Here is a 22,086-nt window from a genome sequence, read left to right on the forward strand (position 1 = left end):
TTTTCGGTACCTTTTCCAACTCTAATATATCATTTTTGAGATGGGGCAATCAGAACTGCACACAATATTCTAATTGTGGGTGTACCATGGATATATATAGTAGCATTATAATATTTTCTGTCTTAATATCTATCCCTTTCCTAATGGTTTAGAACATTCTGTTAGATTTTTTGACTGCTGCTTCACATTGAGCAGATGTTTTCAGAGAACTAGCCACAATGACTCCAAGATTTCTTTCCTGAGTGGTAGCTGCTAATTTAGACTCCATCATTCTGTATGTGTATTTGGGATTATATTTTGCAATGTGCATTACTTTGCATTAATCAACATTGAATTTCATTTGCCATTTTGTTGCCAAATAATTCAGTGTAGTGAGATTCCTTTATAATTCTTTGCAGTCAGCTTTGGTCTTAACTATCTTGAGTAATTTAGTAGGGCCTGCAAATTTTGCCACCTCACTGTTCACCCCTGTTCCAGATAATTTATGAATATGTAGAATTGCACAGGTCACAGTAAAGATCCTTAGGGGTCTCTGCTATTTACGTCTTTCCATTGTGAAAACTGACCATTTATTCCTAGTGTTTTTTAACCCATTATTGATCCATGAGAGGACCTTCACTGTTATCCCAATACCACTTAGTTGGCTTAACAGCCTTTGGTGTGGGACCTTGTCAAAGGTTTTCTGAAAGTTTCAATATATGACAGCAACTGGATCACCCTTAATCATGTTTTCAGACCCCGCCAATAGATTCTAATAGATTTGTAAAAGGAAATCATGCCTCACTAAAGCCATGTTGACTCTTCCCCAACATGCCATGTTCATCTATGTGTCTGAAAATTCTCTTCTGTACTACAGTTTCAATCAGTTTCCCTGGTGCTGAAGTTAGGCTTCCTGGACTGTAACTGACAAAGTTGCCTCTGAAGTCTTTATTTATTTATTTTTAAAATCAGTGTTACATTAGCCCTCCTCCAATCACCTGGTACAGAGGCTGATTTAAGCAATAGGTTACATACCACAGTTCATAGTTCTGCAATTTCAGATTTGAGGTTCTTTGAAACTCTTGGGTGAATACTTTCTGATCCTGGTGACTTATTACTGTTTAATTTATCAGTTTGTTCCAAAACCTCCTCTACTGACACCTTAGTCTGGGACAGTTACTCAGATTTGTCACCACAAAAGAATGGCTAAGGTCTGGGAATCTCCGTCATATCCTCTGCAGTGAAGACTGATGCAAAGAATTCATTTAGCTTCTCTGCAACAGTCTTGTCTTCCTTGAGTTCTCTGTTAACAGATGGATCATGTAGTGGCCTCACTGATTGTTTGGCAGGCTTCCTGCTTCTGATGTACTTAAAATAAATTTGCTGTTATTTTTTCTGTCTTTTGCTAGTGACTCTTCAAATTCCTTTTTGATCTACTGATTGATATTTTTACACTTGACTTGCCATCGTTTATTCTCCTTTCTATTTTCCTCAGTAGGATTTGACTTCCAAATTTTAAAGGCTGCTTTTTTGCCTCAAACCATCTCTTTTACTCTGTTATCTAACCATAAAGGCTTTTTCCCCCCCTTTGGTCCTCCCACTGTTTGTTTATTTGTGGTAATAATTTAGCGTGGCACTCCATTATGGTGTTTTTAAATAGTTTCCATGCAGAGTGAAGGTATGTCACTCTTGTGACTCTTCCTTTAATTTCCATTTAAATAGCTTCCTCGTATTTGTGTAGTTCCTGCTCTTGAAGTTAAAAACTACTGTGGTGAATTTCTTTGGTATTTTATGGAAAATATACTGATAGGATAGCACCACAAACAGTACATAACTAACCATCTTTTTTTCCTCAAAGATAGATCACTACATATTGTTATGGGTTTGATGTAAATTAATAATAGATATCAAATAACAAGGGTCCACCAAGTTTTATTAATCAAAAATGATCAATCAAAGCATAATACAGAAGGGAAAAGTCATGTGTTACCCACCCATCCTGAAGACAGCAGTGCAGCTGGTCAAACTTTCTCAAGATTATGTTTATACTCCACCTGTGTTTATACCTGACTTGAAGATTGGTAATGCAATTTAGCACAGAAAGCATGGTATAATATAGGATACTATTTGCTTACTGTTAACTGCTAATAAAACTTATTGAGATAAACTAGTAGTCAGCAATGATAAAATACATTCCTAATAAATAGATCTCTGAGAGAGCTCAGCTTTATGGATTTCAATAAAGTTCCATTCCTTATATGGGGAGCCACCTCTGCAACATTAGCAATGCATGTAATTATAATTTCACAGGCAATGCTGTTCCACTTTGCCTTCCTTCTAACTGCAAAGAATTCTGTTACTTTGGTTCAGTTTCGTCAGTGTCACGATGCATCAGGGAGCTTTGGCTTAGTTTGGTCAACAAAACTGAGCATCACAGCCATTTTCAATTTATTCTTTTTGTTTAAATGAACAAATGCTCATGGTTGTTTCTTTGTGTGAATTTTTAAAGAATGGATAAACCTCTCCTGAGAATGAACAATCATTAAATGTGAACAACACAGACATGTCAGTTACACTGAAAAAGGTCACCCGCCTCTCTTGGTAACTAAGGTAAACTCCAATTTTCTTGGTCTTTTTCTGCACCATGACCCGGGTCCATGGATCTGTTTTTGCCCAATAATCTCTGCCATTCAGACCCAGAGCCCAGAATCCCTCTTTAGGGGATAAGGAAAGTTTTCCTTTTCTCTTTGTGGATTTTCTGGCCACTCCCAGGTCCCAGTCACTGCTCTTCTCAACATCCACCTCCCAGTAGTGCTTTCCAGAGGAGAAGCCTTGAGAGCCCAACACACAGACAGTCGAATCAAACCTCTCTGGATTTGATGGAACTTTTTGAGGTTGAGCTTCATGTTTAAAACTCTTCTCATCCTCATCAATGCAGAGGTTGGGGTGGGCGGTGTTTGCATCGAGAGTGATGTTATCTGCAAAGAGACATTGGGTTGTCAAAAGCACTGGTCTAATGTCAGTCTGAGCTGGGATAAGGGGAAGTTTACATGGTGGGCCCCATCTTGCAGTCCCTTCTCAGCTGGGAGTTTTACCTGATTGAAGCCTGCTTGACAATGTTTTTGTTGTATTGAATTACTTCAGATAAGAGTTGTCTGAGGTTCACATAGAACTGAAAGTGATTCTGAATAATTTGGGTGGCATTCACAAGAGGGACGCAGCCAAATAAAATCAACATTTAAGGTGCCATTGTATTCACAAAATGCTGCCTTTCTCTGCAGGCACATAAATTCCCTAGGCACCCTGGTGTCCACCATTAAATTTCCCAAGGTGCCTAAACTGTGACAGCTTGGAACGCACACTGCCACCTGAGTCCTGACATTGTCCAGCAGCGTGGCACGTAACTCATGCCTAAGCCCCAGCAGGATTCAGAAACTAGGTGCTCCCCTGCCTAGCCTGTCTTAGGGGCCTGATCCAGTTGACGTGAGAGACACGTGGGTGAGGTAATATCTTTTACTGAACCAACTTCTGTTGGTGAGAGAAACAAGCTTTGAAGCTACACAGAGCTCTTCTTCTCACCAACAATTTGGTCCAATAAAAGATATTTCCTCACCCACATTCTCTCTAATATCCTGGAATTGACATGAGTGCAGCACTACTGTATACATCAGTAGATGTGCTCAGATGAGGAGGTGTCACCCAAAAAACCATCAATCTCCAACCAGCCTGTCAAGGTTCCATCCCCACTCTGAATTCTAGGGTACCGATGTGGGGACCTGCATGAAAACCTCCTAAGCTTACTTTTACCAGCTTAGGTTAAAACTTCCCCAAGGTACAAACTATTTTACCCTTTGCCCTTGGACTTCCACTGCCACCACCAAACGTTTATCTGGGTTACCGGGAAAGTGTTGTTTTGAAACGTCTTTCCCCCCAAAATCCTCCCAACCCTTGCACCCCACTTTCTGGGGAAGGTTTGGTAAAAGTCCTCAACAATTTGCATAGGTGACCACAGACCCAAACCCTTGGATCTTAGAACAATGAAAAAAGCATTCAGTTCTTGAAAAGACGAATTTTAATAGAAGAAACAGTAAAAAAAGAATCACCTCTGTAAAATCAGGATAGTGAATACCTTACAGGGTAATTAGATTCAAAACATAGAGAATCCCTCTAGGCAAAACCTTAAGTTACAAAAAAGACACACAGACAGGAATATCCATTCTATTCAGCACAGAATATTTTCTCAGCCATTTAAAGAAATCATAATCTAACGCATATCTAGCTAGATTACTTACTAAGTTCTAAGACTCCATGCCTGGTCAGTCCCTGGCAAAAGCATCACACAGAGAGACAGCTTTGTTTTCTCCCTCCCCCCAGCTTTTGAAAGTATCTTGTCTCCTCATTGGTCATTTTGGTCAGGTGCCAGCGAGGTTATCCTAGCTTTTTAACCCTTTACAGGTGAAAGGATTTTTCCTCTGGCCAGGAAGGATTTTAAAGGTGTTTACCCTTCCCTTTATATTTATGACACAGCCAATCAGATTGTTAAGAAAATTATTGCACTTATTACGTTGGATTGCAGAACTTCCCTATTTCCTTCATTATTGCACTATGAATGTTATAATGGGCTATCTTAGTAATGAAAATAATGTTTTGTCTAGAAGTTAGAGGTGGGGACTGAGAATCAGTTCTTCTCCCTTCTTTGACACTGACTCATTGTGATCTTGTTCAAATATCCTAAGCAGTATCTGTGAACTGCATATAATACCAACTTCTCTGAGGAACAGATCCAGCTGGACTAATATTTGCAAAGAGATTAGAAGAAAATTGCAATACAATGCAATTACTGTCACAACTTTCACATCCATATGTGCCATAAATCACCATGATTACAGCTGTCTTCCATTATCCCCTTAATGATCATCACTTAGTATCATTCATTTAACACTATCACCATAACCAGCATCAATCTCTAATCAACACCACCACTGCCAGAGCTAACTTTTCACCACTTTCTTCATCGGTATTAAATGCCATCACGATCCCACACATTTTACTCTTGGACACAACTACACAGCATCATAACCCCTGTCATCATTACTCATATTACTATGAGTAATTGTATCACCATCACCGCCACCACCTCATCTGTGATTTTACCCTGCTCCAAATACAGAGTCCCTGATTCTGTGTTTCCTCAGATAAAACTCTTATTTAGAGCTAATTCTGATCTCACATCAATGTAAATAAGGAGTGACCGCACATAAATCCAAGAAATTACACTGGTGTGAAATTGTATTAAGTCAGAATCAGATCCTGATATAAATGTGATTTTTGCATAAGGAAACACTGTGGAAAAACAGAACATGGCTCTCAGGATTTGTTCTCAGGATAACATTTTATGGTATGTTCCTAGTTTGGTTGCTGTATTCACATCAGGGGTGTAGCCACTGGTGTGCCTCCTGGGCTGCCGCCCACGCACTTAGCATCCAGGCCCATCCCCCCCATCCCTGGCTCTGCTCCGACCCCAGCGCTTGCCCCACTCCATCTGCCCTCGCCACGCTCTAGCCGGGGAGCGGGGTCCAGGCATGGGCGTTTCCACTCCCGCAGGCCCCTGCGCCTCGACCCCGCTCCCCAGGTGCATGCCACAGTGTCAATCGGCCCCCACAAGGCCAGCTGGAGGGGGTGGGGAGAGAGAGCGCTATCCTTCCTGCCCCACCCCCTGTCATTGCCCACCCACCCTAAATTGGGGCCCTCTCAAGTGTCCCCTCCTGGCTACGCCACTGATTCACATAATTATTTCTTAATCCTAGAAGAAATGTGTTTTCTGTTACCTGTTTCATCATGAGCCCTTCTCCAGTCTGAAATCAGAGTGAGAAATAACAAACATTGAATTTAAAAAGGCCCATACTAAAGATTTTCCTGCTTCTGGCAATGGTATGTTCTAGACTGAGGCAGCATGGAAGGACTATTTAATTGTTCAGCAGAAAAGGGTGTAGATATTAATATGCACAAAAATATTCCTAGACTGCAAACACAGACATATGTAGTACACCTTACCTACATATGGGCTCCTCTAAACTCCAATCATTAGAACCTGAGCAGGGTCATCATCTGCCTAAGAACTGCTTTGTCTGTCTTGACCTCAAGCCAATGCCTCATTTCATCATGTAACCTGTTTTTTGGGGGGCATGGTATGTTTTCTGCTTTTTCTTATGTAAACCAAACTCCCTCATGTTTCCCCCTCATCCATAAACGCTCTGTCAGACTACTGGAGACTCTGTTAACCACAATTCAGAACCCACTATTAGTATTTACTTTGGTAGTTTGGCTGTAGCATTACACCCCAAATGAGATAGAAAATAGTGTCCAAAGCCACAAAGGAACTTGGGTATTGCAATAAGCAGCAGGTCCACATCTTTTAGGCACCTAGCCACTCAGTGGAATTCACAAGGCCTGAGTTAGGTGCCCGGGCTCCCTATTCACTGCATGGCATAGCTTGTAATTAATAAATGAATATATTATAAGAGCTGGATATAACAGGCTATTATCTGATGGGTAGTAGGTTAAAAAAATAGCTTAAAGGTTAAAGCTGAAATGCCAGAAACCAACAGGTTTAGGCCTGTAAAATATTTATTTTAGCCAAATTAGGATTTAGGATAAATTGACCATATTATAAAGATTGCTTACTTGTGCTAACTTAATAATAAATCTCCTGAGTTTGTGTCTGTTTGTATGCCGATATTTTGAAAAATAAATGCTGAGATTGGATATTGTCTATAGAAGGTAGAAACTACAAGATGACGATTGCTGAACAGGGTGAAACATTAGATACTTCCTTAAGATAACTGTATGTTACTATGGTGATAAAGTGATGCAAATATTAATAAGTTAAAAGAAGAACTATTAGGTGAAGAGTCTCAAGTGGGTTATCAGGTGAAGAGTCCCCCGATAATTCTGGGTGCTCGCAAATGGACATGTGCATTAATGAGGTTTGCAAGCATATGCATAACTTATTATAAATTGAGTCTAACAGATGGCTGGAGATCACTGCTCCCTGGAGGTCATTGTTTCTTTACCCTCAACAGGAGCTGGACACCTTCACTCTCCTTCAGGATTCCATATATATGAGTATGAAAGAATTGGAAATACTGGTGCAGGACATTTTTTTTTCTAACCCTGTGATTTGTGAGTTATGTTAATTGGGGTTTTCTATGTGAGAACTTTTAGAAAAGGCACAGCTGATTAAATGTGATAATTGTTTCTTGCATGCGCTTCAAGTCTCCAACAATGACACTAGCCCACATGGTGGAGAGACAAGCGCCTAGCAATAGGCTCCACAAAAGCCACAGCATGGGGCAGGGTGCCATCTAATTTAGCCAATGGGAGCTGCTAACCTCTACCCCCATGGGAGTTCAGCATCTAAATCTGGGCTGGAGGGAAGTCTCTATCTCTGCTTGGGATTCTCAGCCATGAACTGTCTCCTGGGGTCAGGTGCCTTAGCCATATCTTACAAGAAAAGCAGCCGTGTGTGCCTATCTCCACACAAAATGGCTGGAGAGGAGGACAACCTCCCTTTTAACCTTTAGCTCAGTGGTTACAGCAACCACCCATGATGTGGAAGACCCATATCATCCTGTACCTGAGGTGGAGCTGGGATTTGAACTTGGGTTTCCCACCTCAGTGCCCTAATAACTGGGCTGAAGGTTATATGGGAGGCCTGGAGCTATAGATAAAGAATATACAAATGACAGTTGGGGTGGGTGGTGAGAAGAGGAATAATGAAAGGTTATGTTTGCATCCTACCCTCCAAATCTGTACTGTCTTTGCAGTGTGTTGTTCCCATTGCGCAGGATACTGCTGCTTGAAAGATGCTCTAGAAAGTTCTGGTTACTTACAGATCCCATGGCGAATGCACAAGGCAGGCAGTATGGATGCAGAGCCATGCCCCCTTTCTGTGGGCCACATCCTTGCACTAGGCTAGAAGGAGGTGATATAGAAGTATATATAGTGGCTGTAGAACGTACAAAGTTTGCCACCTAGTGCAAGGGGAAACCACTAGAGCTCAGATTAATTGTATTCTGGGGAAGTTTGTGCAGTAAGAACAGCATGAAGAAGCTGCAATATGGCTGAGAATCAGAAAACTTTTTTTTTCATTCCAACAGCTAATATTCCACAGCAGTGTACAACATCAACTCAAAATGATTTTCCCACTTACTAATACACCTACCATAAAAAAAAATTACATCATGAAAAAATTAACCCCATAGTAATTTTATGCCAGCCTCCTACACACACTCAAAGATTAAATGAACAAAGGGGGGGCTCAGAATTATGTAATGTTCATACTGTGAAGAAATTCTGAAAATTAGTCCTTCAGTTTTAAACCAGAGAGAAAATAAATACAAATATTCTAGGTGATGAATCAACTTTGTGTGAGAGAAAGTTATCACAGTTCTGTTATGAGGTTAAAAAGAAATCTGCTGAGTAATTTGTTCTCCTTGGTTTGAGAAAGGCAATGAAATGAAGAAATATCTGTTTTCTTTTAAAAACATTCTTCTCAAGGATAGTCGCAGTTGAGAAACCTAAGAGAACTTACCAAGTTCATTGTGGAGTAGGTCTGCAAAAGAATGGTGTGTTTTCAATTAGAAATTGGGTGAACAGGTATTACCTTACCTCGCTGATGAAGCTGCCCTGCAAACTTCGCCAGTCATCAGCTGCCAGTTCTCATTCATCCCCTTTTTTATACACTACACCTGACACATCACCCAGATTCCATAACAGCTCATAGAATCATAGAATCATAGACTTTAAGGTCAGAAGGGACCATTACGATTGTCTAGTCCGATCTCCTGCACAACGCAGGCCACAGAATCTCACACACCCACTGCTGTAACAAACCCCTAACCTATGTCTGAGCTATTGAAGACCTCAAATCATGGTTTAAAGACTTCAAGGTGCAGAGAATCCTCCAGCAAGTAACCTGTGCCCCATGCTGCAGAGGAAGGCGAAAACCCCCCAGGGCCTCTGCCAATCTGCCCTGGAGGAAAATTCCTTCCTGACCCCAAATATAGTGATCAGCTAAACCCTGAGCATGTGGGCACGACTCACCAGCCAGATAACCAGGAAAGAATTCTCTGTAGTAAATCAGATCCCACCCCATCTAACATCCCATCACAGGCCATTGGGCATATTTACTGCTAATAGTCAAAGATCAATTAATTGCCAAAATTAAGCTATCCCATCATACCATCCCCTCCATAAACTTGTCAAGCTTAGTCTTGAAGCCAGATATGTCTTTTGCCCCCACTGCTCCCCTTGGAAGGCTGTTCCAGAACTTCACTCCTCTGATGGTTAGAAACCTTCATTTAATTTCAAGTCTAAACTTCCCGATGGCCAGTTTATATCCATTTGTTCTTGTGTCCACATTGGTACTAAGCTTAAATAATTCCTCTCCCTCCCATAATCTTGCATTCCAAGGAAAAGGAGCTGTGCTCTCACAAAACTGGAGACCCAGATCACACCCTTCCTGTTTACAAATCCCCTTCCCCCAGCCACCCATTATCACAGACACCTTATTGACAATGGCTTGAACCCTCAGCCTGTTGAATGAACTATAGTGATAGCCACAATCTACAAATATGCTCAATCTGATTCAAACTAAAAATTCAAAGTAACCGTAATGTTCTGTTTTTCAAGTTTGCATAAAAAAATAAACATAACATTTGGTTTAAAATAATGCAATCTTTCAATATGTGCTGTAGAACCCTAATTTAAAGCTATCAGTCCAAGTACATACCCAAGGAGTTGGGCAGCATTGTACTTAGGTGGCTAGCCCGACCCATCGTCTCTGCCACTGTGTCCACACTGCTATTTTTAGCACGCTAACTCAAGCAAGGAAAATAACTAGATACATGAATTCCCTTCCTGTGAGTTTGTGAGTTTTTATTCCACAAATATAAAGAGAGAGAGACACCCTAAGCAAAGATTATTTTTTTTAAGGACAGTGAGATGAATACATTCATGCTTTCAGCACATCTGTGTGAGCGAAATTGTTCACAAGACAAGTCCAACTTACTCAATTTCTCCTGAAGATCACCTATAGGGCAAGAACAAATGTTAGAGTCAAAGCAGCCATTATTTCAAAATTAATCTGAAAGTAACTAAACACAACTTTTCGGTGGACCATGAATATGGTTACTGAGAAGCTGAAACTGAAGTTTGAGAAGCTCAACCCAAATTTATCATGATGTAACTTGCTCTGTAGCAGTGAAATCTAACATTAAGGCCTGGTCTACCCCCAAAAAATTAGTCCTGCATAACTACTTCGTTCAGGGGTGTGAAAAATTGAGGTCCCTAAGTGACGTACAGTAACTCCTCGCTTAATGTTCTAATTATGTTCCTGAAAAATGCTACTTTAAGCAAAATGATGTTAAACGAACCCAATTTCCCCATAAGAATTAATGTAAATGGGGGGGTTAGGTTCCAGGGGAAAAAAAATTAACCAGATAAAAGACTATATATATATATATATATATATATATATATATATATATATATATATACACACACACAGAGTATAAGTTTTAAACAAACGATTTAATATTGTACACAGCAGTGTTGATTGTGAAGCTTGGTTGAGGTGGTGAAGGCAGAGGGTGGAAGAGGGTGGGATATTTCCCAGGGAATGCCTTACTGCTAAATGATGAACTAGCACATGGCTGAGCCCTCAAGGGTTAACACATTGTTGTTAATATAGCCTCACACTCTACAAGGCAGCAGGAATGGAGGGAGGGGAGACGGCATGGCAGAGAGAGACAGAGACACACAGTGTGTGTGAGAGAGAGATGCGCACTGCCCCTTTAAGTATGCTGACCCCATTCTAGGTACACTTGGCTAGATCAGCAAGTTGAGACAGCAGCTGCTGCCAGCAAGCTCCCTCTGTCCTGAGCCCTGTTGTTACTGAGCAGTTAAAAGTGAGGTGTCAGAAGATAAAAGCCCAAATTTAACTTGATGTAACTTGCTCTGCAGAACTATGAAATCCAACATGAAGGCAAGTGTTTGAGGTATGAGACAGGACAGGCTAAACTAATGTTCTGACATGGTATGAGCAGGTGATGAATAGATATATCTTAAAAATGAAAAGATAGAATCTGTTTTCAAGGCTATCTAGATTATTACACTACACTCACCACTATATGATGAGAAATGGGAGGACAAAAACAGCGATGGGAGAGTGAGAACATGGCACAAAGCAAGATTAAAGGGGAAAATTGCAGAGAATGTTAGAATGTGAGAAAAAGTTGAAACATGTTCTGTGGGAAAAAAAACAAATATTAAAACTAAGTAAAATGGTCTATTCAAAGTCTAAGCTCAGTTCCCTTTTGCTGTTGCACATCTTGCAGTTGAATTTGGAATAGTGGCCACTGATTTGCAGAGGTAGTTTTGAGACCACATGTGTCCACAGAACATGTATTTCCTATTGACTTAATTTGGAGTTCTGCATGCTCAACAACTCTGAAAATAAGGCCAACACTGTGTGAAGTTGGAAATGCAACTTTGATTTCTTTGATTTTTTTGGGGGGGAGGGGGGGAGCAGGGGCAGGCAAACCACTAGACAATCACATAAATACTTAAGATTATTTTTCTGCAGTTTTCCTGAAACAGAAAATCAGTATTTAAGCATTCACAAAAGGGTTATATGCTGCCTTGGATATGTACATATTGGTCATATGAAAATCAGTGGAGATACACACAGGATTTGTAGTAACAGAATTGTTCTTGTCTTCAAAAATGGACAAATGATGTAACTGCTGTTCTGAGCTCAACATCATCCTACAAAGACACAGAAGCCATCTCTAACCAGGGCCAGTGGTTACAGCGCTCATTCGAGGTGTGAGACACCAAGTTCTCTCCCTCTGCCTGAGGTGGATCAAGGATTTGAATTTGGGTTTCGCACCTGTAAAGCGAGTGCCCTAATCACTGGGCTGAAGGTTATTAAAGATGCCCAGAGCTGTAGCTAAAGAACACTCAATGAAACTTTGTGGGTTCTGTTTGAATCCTATCCTCTAATTCTGAACTGGCTCAGGAGTGGGATGTTCCCCCCTGTGCAGAATACAGCAGCTTGAAGGATGCTATAAACAGTTATCATTACCAACAGATACTGTCCATATTGCAGAAGGCAGGTAGTGTGAACAGTGAGCTGTGCCCCTTACAATAATGAACTAACTTGCTGTGAGAAAGTCATCCCCAGTTCTGTTACTGGGGATAAAAATAAACCTGCTGGGTAATGAACTCTCCTTGGATTGAGGAAAGACTATGAAATGAAGAAATATTTGTTTTTATTTAAGAACATTCTTCTGAAGTATAGCAGCAGTTGAACAGTCAAAGAGAATTTATATTTTTCCTTCTTGAGTTGGTCTGCAAAAAACAGTGTGATTTCAATTAGAAATTGGGTGAAAAGGTATTACCTTACCTCACTAAAGGAGCTTTCCCTGAAGACATCCCCAATCATCAGCTGCCAGTTTACTTATTCACCCTTTTCCTACACACCACACATGATCCATCATCCAGATTCAGTAATCTTGCTCACAATCTTGCATTCCATAACTAAATAAAATCAAGTCCCTGTGCTCTCACAAAATTGGAGACCCAGCCCACACCCCACTGACTCTTGTTCACAAGTGCCCTTCTCTCAGCCACACATCACAGACACATTATTGACAATCGCTTGAACCCTCATTCTCTTGTAGGAACTATAGTGACAATCACAATCTACAAATAATTTGTGCTCAGTTTGATTAACATTAACTCCAAAATTAAAGAAAACCTACCATTCTCTTTCTCAAGTTTGTCTGAAAAATAATTTTTTAGAAATAAATTTAGAAATATGAAAATATGAAAATAAAATTTATTGCAAAATAATAGAAGTGTTTCAATATGTAGGGTAGTATCCTAGTTTAAAGAAATTGACAGATTCCCTGCTTTGCTGCACTTCCTTTGTGACACTGAGGGTATGTCTACTCAGCAGTTGGGAGGTATGATTCCCAGCTTGGACACATGTACACGTGAAAGCCCTATTTCAGCCAGCGCTTAAAAACAGCAGTATGACCCCAGTGGCTGAAGCGGAGACTTTGGCTAGCTGCCCAACTATATACCCAGATGGTCAGGCAGTATTGTACTTGGATGCGTAGCCTGAACTGACATCTTTGCCACTATCTACGCACTACTGTTTTCACTGTGCCCGCCTTGCTATTTTTAGTTTCAGCACAGAGCCTGCTTCTATATGAGTGAAGTTGTTCACAAACAAATCCAAACTTACTTATTTTCTGCTGGAGATCATCTATGGGACAAGAAAAAAGATTAGAATCAAGGAAGTCTTTTTTTCAGAATTCAACTGAAAGTGACTAACACCACTATTATGTTGAGTGTGGATATAGTTACCAAGCTGTTAATAATGAGGTGTAAGAAGCTCAAAGCCCAAATTTAGCTTGATCTATCTTGCTCTGCAGCACTATGAAATCCAATACTTAAGCAAGTGTTTGAGACATGACACAGGACAAAGCACACCAGTGATATGCCATGGGGCAGGAGGCAGATATGTATATAATCTCTTAATAAAGAAAATATGAGATTGAAAAGATATTATATTTTTATACTGCCTTCATTGTTTTATTGTATCATAGGCTGAGAAATGAGAGAACTAAAAGAGAAGAAGAGAGAGAACATGGCACGTAGCTAGGAGGATTAAAGGGGAATGATAGGAATAGGCAACATAGTGACAGATGATGTGGAAAAAGCTGAAGTACTCAATGCATTTTTCGCCTCGGTCTTCAGAGACAAGGTCAGCTCCCAGATTGCTGCACTGGGCAACACCTTATGGGGAGGAGGTGAGCAGCCCTCAGTGGTGAAAGTACAGGTTAAGGACTATTTAGAAAAGCTGGACATGCACAAGTCCATGGGTCCAGATGTAATGCATCCAAGGATGCTGAGGGAGTTGGCTGATGTGATTGCAGAGCCATTGGCCATTATCTTTGAAAATTCGTGGCTATCAGGGGAGGTCCTGGGCTATTGGAAAAAGGCAAATATAGTGCCCATATTTTAAAAAGGGAAGAGAGAGAACCCAGGGAACTACAGACCGGTCAGGCTCACTTCAGTCCCTGGCAAAATCATAGAGCAGCCCCTCAAGGACTCCATTTTGAAGCACTTGGAGGAGAGGAAGGTGATCAGGAACAGTCAACATGGATTCACCAAGGGCAAGTCATGCCTGACCAACCTGATTGCCTTCTATGATGAGATAACTGGCTTTGTGGATTTGGGGAAAATAGTGGATGTGATATATCTTGACTTTAGCAAAGCTTTTGATACAGTCTCCCACAATATTCTTGCCAGCAAATTAAAGAAGTATGGATTGGAAGAATGGACTATAAGGTGTATAGAAAGCTGGCTAGATTGTCGGGTTCAATGGGTAGTGATCAACAACTCGATGTCTAGTTGGTAGCCAGTATCAAGTGGAGTGCCCCAGGGGTCAGTCCTGGGGCCAGTTTTGTTCGACATCTTTATTAATGATCTGGATGATGGGATGAATTGCACCCTCAGCAAGTTTGCAGATGACACTAAGCTGGGGGGAGAGGTAGATATGCTTGAGGGTAGGGATGGGGTCCAGAGTGACCTAGACAAATTGGAGGATTGGGCCATAAGAAATTGGATGAGGTTCAACAAGGACAAGTGCAGAGTCCTGCACTTAGGACAGAAGAATCCTGTGCACCGCTACAGCCTGGGGACCAATTGGCTAAGCAGCAGTTCTGCAGAAAAGGACCTGGGGATTACAGTGGACGAGAAGCTGGATATGAGTCAGCAGTGTGCCCGTGTTGCCAAGAAGGCCAATGGCATATTGAGCAGGGGGTTGGACTAAATGACCTCCTGAGGTCCCTTCAAACCCTGATATTCTATGATTCTATGACACAGTATCTCAGGAGATGGAGCCTTAAAATGTATCTTCCCTGAGCAGAGGTTTTGTCTTGATCAGACACATTGTAACAAACAATAAAGACTGAAAATATTTCCCAAGGAACGGCAACATCAATATCCCTCTGGTTGTAGAGCTGTTCTCAGATTTTTCAGAAGCAAACACACTTACCATTTTCCCCCAGGAGTGGTCCTGCAAAACAAATAAACAAACCAACCAACCAGTTAAAATCACCTAGAGATGATGTTACAAAATTCTCTGATACAAAAGCATGAAACAGATTACAGATTTGATTCTGGGACGGTGCCTTGGGAGATGCAGAACTAGATACAGCCACTAGACATGACCCAGAGCCAGTTGGCTTGTGACCCCGTGGGACCAAGAAAACGTGTCAGGAATCAGGGCCCAAGTGAAGCTGGCCTGTAGTGGGCTGTCTGATTCGCTACACTGCCTGAATGGTTGCAAGGGTCAGCAGACCAGCTCTTAAACATTGGCAGCACTTCAGAGTCTGCTCAAATCATTCACCCATAACTGTGATAGCTCCTGCACCTACTTGTTCCATGCCCTGCTCTGGCCTTGCCTTGCTCTAGGTAACCTGATTCTGACTCCAGCTCCCATTGAAATCAAGGGGATTTAGGCACCTAAATACTTTTGTGAATCTGTGCCTTAGTCTTTACATGGCCTGCCTGCTTTTCCATGCAGTGGAACAGCAGCAATTCCACTGCTTCTTATGACTTATGGTCGTGCATGTATAAGGTTTTCAAAAGATTTTTATTTCAAAACAAGTGAATCTTCCATTTAAACCTCTGTGCTGGGGGAGGGTAAGTAATCAGAATTCAACGGTAACTTACTGTTTTCCTCAGTGTTTTGGCCTGCAAAATAAAAAATATATTTTATACATATTACTTTTTTTAATTTGGAAAACTAATAATAGAAATTGATTAGCTAAATATATTACTCAGGAATTCCCTATATAATTAAAAACTTCTCTCAAAGTTCAGAAACTTAGGTCAGGTTATGTTTTTAGTTACACAAGTTTAAACACACAGTAAGTCCACTGGCTTCCACAGAATTATCTTCACAATGATTTTTCTGAAATAAACATTAACACTTGGGCCCTTTATTTAATCTAACTGGGTCATGTTTTCGATAGAGGCAAAAGGACAGAATCTTCTCTCAATTGGAATTGTGTGAATCCAGAAAAAAAGACTTGCAGTCAGTGGAATAACTCTCAGAGGGGTAACCGCGTTAGTCTGTATCCACAAAAGCAATGAGGAGTCCTCGTTGTTTTTGTGGAATAACTCTGTATCTGAATTTATGTAACTGAGCTCAGAGGCTGGTCCAAGATTTTGGATTCTGAGTGATTTATTTCTGGTTATATATATGAAATAGTCCATGGGAGTTTTCCTTGTGTGAGTATAGCAGAGTCAGCCTCTTACTGCAGAAGTAAATATTACTCCTATTCCATTATTATTATTGGGATTTTAGTGTCAAAAATTAGGGAAAACTTCAGAGTAGAGGTTTTCACAGAAAGTATACCTCTACACCTTGTTCATATACATTAGAAAATATTATTATAGAGGGAGCTGGCAGGAACCCTTATATTTAGGTTGCCTAAATCTATTATAAAATATGTTGTGATCTTTTTCAAGATGCTCTCACAACTCAGTTATTTGCATTAGCCCTTAATATTCAGTGGGGGAAAACCCTTAGGCTGTGGCTGTACCTTTTCTTTCTCCCACGAAATTCTTTAAGATATTGTTGAGATATAAACTGTGAGTAGATACTAAACCCCTACAATTCATAGATAGATAGATGGATATAGATAAACAAAAATCCTTTTTATGTATAACCCAAAGTGGTGGTATATCTAGAGATCTAGTACTCTGTACCTATCAGACTAAACAATTTTTTTTAGTTAAAGCTTTGTGAATAACCAAAAGTCGGAATATATAAAATCAATATTGGACTGTGTGCAATTCCTTGCTCTGATGATCTGTAGTAATTAGGTCTGATGGGGCTACTGATAATTGACAAGGGATATTTGTTATCAGAGTTGTGTTCTATGACTGAGACACTAGTAATTGAGAAGGGATGTCTGTTATGTATTCTGTGATTAATGAAATAATAAACCATTTGTTCGGAGATATTTTGACAAACAAGTAAATTGCCTAAGCGATTCTTGCTTATTGCTAAAAGTAGCCAAGTCAGCAGGTCGTAAATTGGTCATGCAGTGGCCTCAGCGTAACCAAGACAGGAGGGGAGGGGGTTTTGGGTGCCACAGACAGGGCAGCTTGACCCTGCCCCCTTCCTGCCAAGGGTGTTGAAATTGCTGATGCATGTATTTTAGGAAAACAAGAAGTCTGTTTATACGTGCCCCGAGAATGTTTGTCAGAGCTCACAGGCATGGACACTCTAAAAAAAAAAATATGTCTGGTTAATTGATGATCATAAAGTGTTTAACCTTTTAACCCTGCTTGCTTTGCAAGTTTTCTTTAAGGGATATGTTAATGTATAAATAAGGGGGGAAAGTTTGAGGGGATTGGACTTCTCAGGAGGGGCTCTTCAGAGACGCTCCCTCTGGATGCATCTTCAGGTCTCCAATGGCAGATGGAAGCCTGGCCAGCTGAAGCCTGTCACGGTGCCACTCAAAAGCCACGCTCAGCTTCGGTAATTATCAAGGGTTGGGGGTGTTTTACTAACCTATTGCAGACGTGTGTAGTGCTTGAGACTCAGTAAAGTTTAGCTTTAAATGAAAGCACTCTTGTGTTGTCCTGTTTGTGCCAGCCATGTATTGGACGGCCGTGTCTCCCTTGATTTATTTCCAGACACCACCTTGCACAGAGTAAAAGTTACGGAGACCTTTGGGTTGAAAGAACCCCGGGTAACACATTGATTGTTGCTCAGATCAATAAGAATTAGGTCAATAAGAATTACTCATTGTCATAGATGGTTTCTGTAATAATGTCTCAATGGCTGAGGCTTTAGCTTATTGTTTAGATAAATTGGGGTCTCTGGGACAGAACTCACAGGAAATCATATGTACAAAACCTCTGCATTTAAATACTGTTATTTAAGTGCCAAAGTTAAACAGCTGAAAGATGGAAAATGCCAGATTTTCAGCTGCCTGTGCATACATAAATGCATCAATTCCAAGACTAGAAGGGACTATTGTGATAATCTAGTCTGACCTCTTATATAATACAGGCCAGAGAGCTGTCGTAAGTAATTCATAGAGCAGACCATTTTTTGAAAATAATCCAATCTTTATTTTAAAATGATCAGTGATGGAGGATCCACCAAGACCCTTGGTAACTGTTCCAATGGTTAATTACAATGTTTTTATTCTGTTTTATTATTGGTTAATTATCCTCACTGGTAAAAATATACACCTTAATTCCAGTCTGAATTTCTCTAGCTTCAACTTCCAGCCATTGGACTGTGTTATAGTTTCTTTGCTACATTGAAGAGCCCAGTCTTAAATATTTATTCCCCATATTGTCATAAATATAAAGGGAAGGGTAACCACCTTTCTGTATACAGTGCTATAAAATCCCTCTTGGTCAGAGGCAAAGTCCTTTTACCTGTAAAGGGTTAATAAGCTCAGGTAACTTGGCTGGCACCTGACCCAAAATGACCAATGAGGGGACAAGGTACTTTCAAATCTGGATGGGGGGGGAAAGGTTTTTGTCTGTCTGTGTGATACCTTTGCTGGGAACAGATCAAGGATGCAAGCCCTCCAACTCCTGTAAAGTTAGTAAGTAATCTAGCTAGAAAATGCATTAGGTTTTCTTTGTTTTGGCTTGTGAAATTTGCTGTGCTGGAGGAAATGTGTATTCCTGTTTCTGTGTCTTTTTGTAACTTAAGGTTTTGCCTAGAGGGATTCTCTATGTTTTGAATCTGACTGCCTGTAAGGTTATCTTCCATCCTGATCTTACAGAGTTGTTCTCTTATCTTTTTTTTTTAAAGAAAAGGAGTACTTGTGGCACCTTAGAGACTAACAAATTTATTTGAGCATAAGCTTTCGTGAGCTATAGCTCACTTCATCGGATGCATTCGATGCATCCGATGAAGTGAGCTGTAGCTCACGAAAGCTTATGCTCAAACAAATTTGTTAGTCTCTAAGGTGCCACATGTACTCCTTTTCTTTTTGCGAATACAGACTAACACGGCTGCTACTCTGAAACCTATCTTTTTTTGTTCTTCTAATAAAGTTCTGTTTAAGAATCTGATTGGGTTTTTTGGGTGTTAAAAATCCAAGGCTGGTCTGTGTGCATCTTGTTTATTCTCAAGCCTCCCCAGGAAAGGGGGTGTATGTGCTTGGGGGGATATTTTAGGGAAATGGGAACTCCAAGTCGTCCTTTCCCTGTTCTTTGTCTAAATCACTTGGTGGTGGCAGCATACTGTTAAAAGACAAGGTGAAGTTTGTGCCTTGGGAAAGTTTTTAACCTAAGTTGGGAAAAAGAAGCTTAGGGGGTCTTTCATGTGGGTCCCCACTTCTGCACCCTAGAGTTCAGAGTGGGGAAGGAACCCTGACAAATATAGATATCTATAGACTGTGATGAAGTCATCCCTTAGTCTTCTCTTTGTAAAGCTAAATAGATTGTGCTCTTTGAGTCTATCACTTTCATGTATTATGATACAGTCTTTAACTTTATGATCACATACTAATTTTTCCACAGGACTCCTGTTTCATTCAGAGCACAGGATGGATACACAAATGGATAGAATTTATGTTTCCCTAGTAACTGTATATCTGGCATTGTCTAACTTTCAAGGGCTTGATGTTGCAACCTAAACAACTTTGTTTAACATAGCCTTTTATATGTACTTTCCAGTATTGTTTAAATACATTTAATACCTTTGCATCACCTGTCCAACCAAAGTTCAAGGGTGTTTAGACTGAGGACCCCAATTTCAGCAAGGTATTTAAGCACAGGCCAAACATTAAGGATATGAATAGTCCCATTGACTTCAATGTTTATGTATAAATTCTCCCCTGACTTACTCCCTGTGCAAACCAATTGATCTCAATATATATAAATTCAGTTATATTGCAGGGGATGTGAATCTAGGCAGACTTCGGATAATGTATGGCACTAACACTGTGTGATCAAACAAAAATATTTCACATAGAATTATAGTTAAAATTTGCTACTATTTTAGCTTAGTCTACAATATTTCTTACCTGTTCCAAGATCACATAGTTCCCCACAATTTCCTGAAATAAAAAACAGATATAAGGTATTTAATCTAGGTGTGCAGATAATTTTCCAGTTACTGATCGCATATGAACCATATAGGATCTTTTTATCCAATTTATGACACACAAGATGCAAGGAAAAAGAATAATCTGCCAGTCAGTCAAGGTAACCTTTTTTCTTCAGCCTAAAATAATTTCTACAGTCCTTAACAAGAATCCACCACATTTTATGGCAATGCAATCCTGCTCTTAAAAAAGGAACTTTGTTACTGCCAAATTGATAGTTTCGGTGTTCTTTGGAATGTCATGCAGGTCAATAAGAACTCAATTTTTCAAGACACTGAGCACTAGAAGCTGGGAATGAGCGACAGGGGATGGATCACTTGATGATTGCCTGTTCTGTTCATTCCCTCTGGGGCACCTGGCATTGGCCACTGCCTGAAGACAGGATACTAGCCTAGATAGCTTCAGAGGGGTAGCCGTGTTAGTCTGGATCTGTAAAAGCAGCAAAGAGTCCTGTGGCACCTGATAGACTAACAGACGTATTGGAGCATAAGCTTTCGTGGGTGAATACCCACTTCGTCGGATGCATGGAGTGGAGATTTCCAGAGGCAGGTATAAATATGAAAGCAAGAATCAGGCTAGGGATAATTAGGTTAATTCAATCAGGGGTGATGACACCCTCTTCTGGCAGTTGGGGTGTGAACACCAAGGGAGGAGAGACTGCTTTTGTCCTTGGTGAGCCAGTCACAGTCTTTGTTAAATCCTGAGCTGATGGTGTCAAATTTGCAAATGAACTGAAGCTCAGCAGTTTCTCTTTGAAGTCTGGTCCTGAAGTTTTTTTGCTGCAGGATGGCTATCTTTAAATCTGCTATTGTGTGTCCATCATCCAAACTGGACAGTCCCTACGTAAAAGGATAAATGGACACAAATCAGATATTAGGAATGGCAATATACAAAAACCTGTAGGAGAACACTTCAATCTCGCTGGACACACAATAGCAGATTTAAAGGTAGCCATCCTGCAGCAAAAAAACTTCAGGACCAGACTTCAAAGAGAAACTGCTGAGCTTCAGTTCATTTGCAAATTTGACACCATCAACTCAGGATTAAACAAAGACTGTGAATGGCTGGCCAACTACAAAAGCAGTTTCCGTGCAACCGACGAAGTGGGTATTCACCCACGAAAGCTCATGCTCCAATACGTCTCTTAGTCTATAAGGTGCCACAGGACTCTTTGCCGCTTAGGCTAGATAGATCATTGGTCTGACCCAGTATGGTTGTTGTAACAGAAACTTGGTGGGGCAGTTCACATGACTGGAGCACTGTCATGGATGGGTATAAGCTGTTCAGAAAGGACAGGCATGGGAGAAAAGGTGGGGGAGTTGCATTGTATGTAAGAGAGCAGTATGATTGCTCAGAGCTCCAGTATGAAACTGGAAAAAAGCCTGTTGAGAGTCTTTGGGTTAAGTTTAGAGGCAAGAGCAACAAGGGTGATGTTGGTGGGTGTCTGCTACAGACCACCGGACCAGAAGGATGAGGTAGACGAGGCTTTCTTCAGACAACTAACTGAAGTTTCCAGATCACAGGCCCTGATTCTAATGGGGGACTTCAATCACCCTAGCATCTGCTGGGAGAGCAATACAGCAATACAAAGACAATCCAGAAAGTTTTTGGAGAGTGTTGGGGACAACTTCCTGGTACAAGTGTTGGAGGAACAAACTAGGGGGCGTGCTCCTCTTGACCTGCTGCTTACAAACAGGGAAGAATTGGTAGGGGAAGTAGAAGTGGGTGGCAACCTAGGCAGCAGTGACCATGAGATGGTTCAGTTCAGGATCCTCACAAAAGGAAGAAAGGAGAGTAGCAAAATATGGATCCTGGACTTCAGAAAAGCAGACTCCATCCTTCAAGGTTTTTAAGGCCAGGCTTGACAAAGCCCTGG

At 40.7% G+C, this 22,086-nt stretch overlaps 2 protein-coding genes across 4 annotated transcripts in view; one reads left to right on the forward strand and one right to left on the reverse strand.

Annotated features, from left to right (window-relative positions):
* Positions 1-2,040: 2,040 nt before the first annotated feature.
* Positions 2,041-22,086, reverse strand: part of LOC141976807 (uncharacterized) — a 40,959-nt gene continuing 20,913 nt past the window's right edge. Inside the window, exons 3-11 of the mRNA XM_074937972.1 lie at positions 20,130-20,162; positions 15,793-15,813; positions 15,113-15,133; positions 13,295-13,315; positions 12,807-12,827; positions 10,052-10,072; positions 8,573-8,593; positions 5,808-5,834; positions 2,041-2,957 (exon numbers count right to left, since the gene is read on the reverse strand). Coding sequence (XP_074794073.1) covers positions 2,428-2,957; positions 5,808-5,834; positions 8,573-8,593; positions 10,052-10,072; positions 12,807-12,827; positions 13,295-13,315; positions 15,113-15,133; positions 15,793-15,813; positions 20,130-20,162 — 716 coding nt within the window. The 3' untranslated portion in view covers positions 2,041-2,427. The remainder of the gene's footprint in view (positions 2,958-5,807; positions 5,835-8,572; positions 8,594-10,051; positions 10,073-12,806; positions 12,828-13,294; positions 13,316-15,112; positions 15,134-15,792; positions 15,814-20,129; positions 20,163-22,086) is intronic.
* LOC141976341 (butyrophilin subfamily 3 member A1-like) overlaps positions 17,419-22,086 on the forward strand; it is a 74,533-nt gene continuing 69,865 nt past the window's right edge. For all 3 annotated transcript variants that reach the window (XM_074937284.1, XM_074937285.1, XM_074937286.1), the window contains exon 1: positions 17,419-17,611. The gene's annotated coding sequence lies outside the window, so the exon portion shown is untranslated. The remainder of the gene's footprint in view (positions 17,612-22,086) is intronic.

The sequence above is a fragment of the Natator depressus genome, chromosome 23, assembly GCF_965152275.1.
Source record: "Natator depressus isolate rNatDep1 chromosome 23, rNatDep2.hap1, whole genome shotgun sequence".
Classification (NCBI taxonomy): Eukaryota; Metazoa; Chordata; order Testudines; family Cheloniidae; genus Natator; species Natator depressus.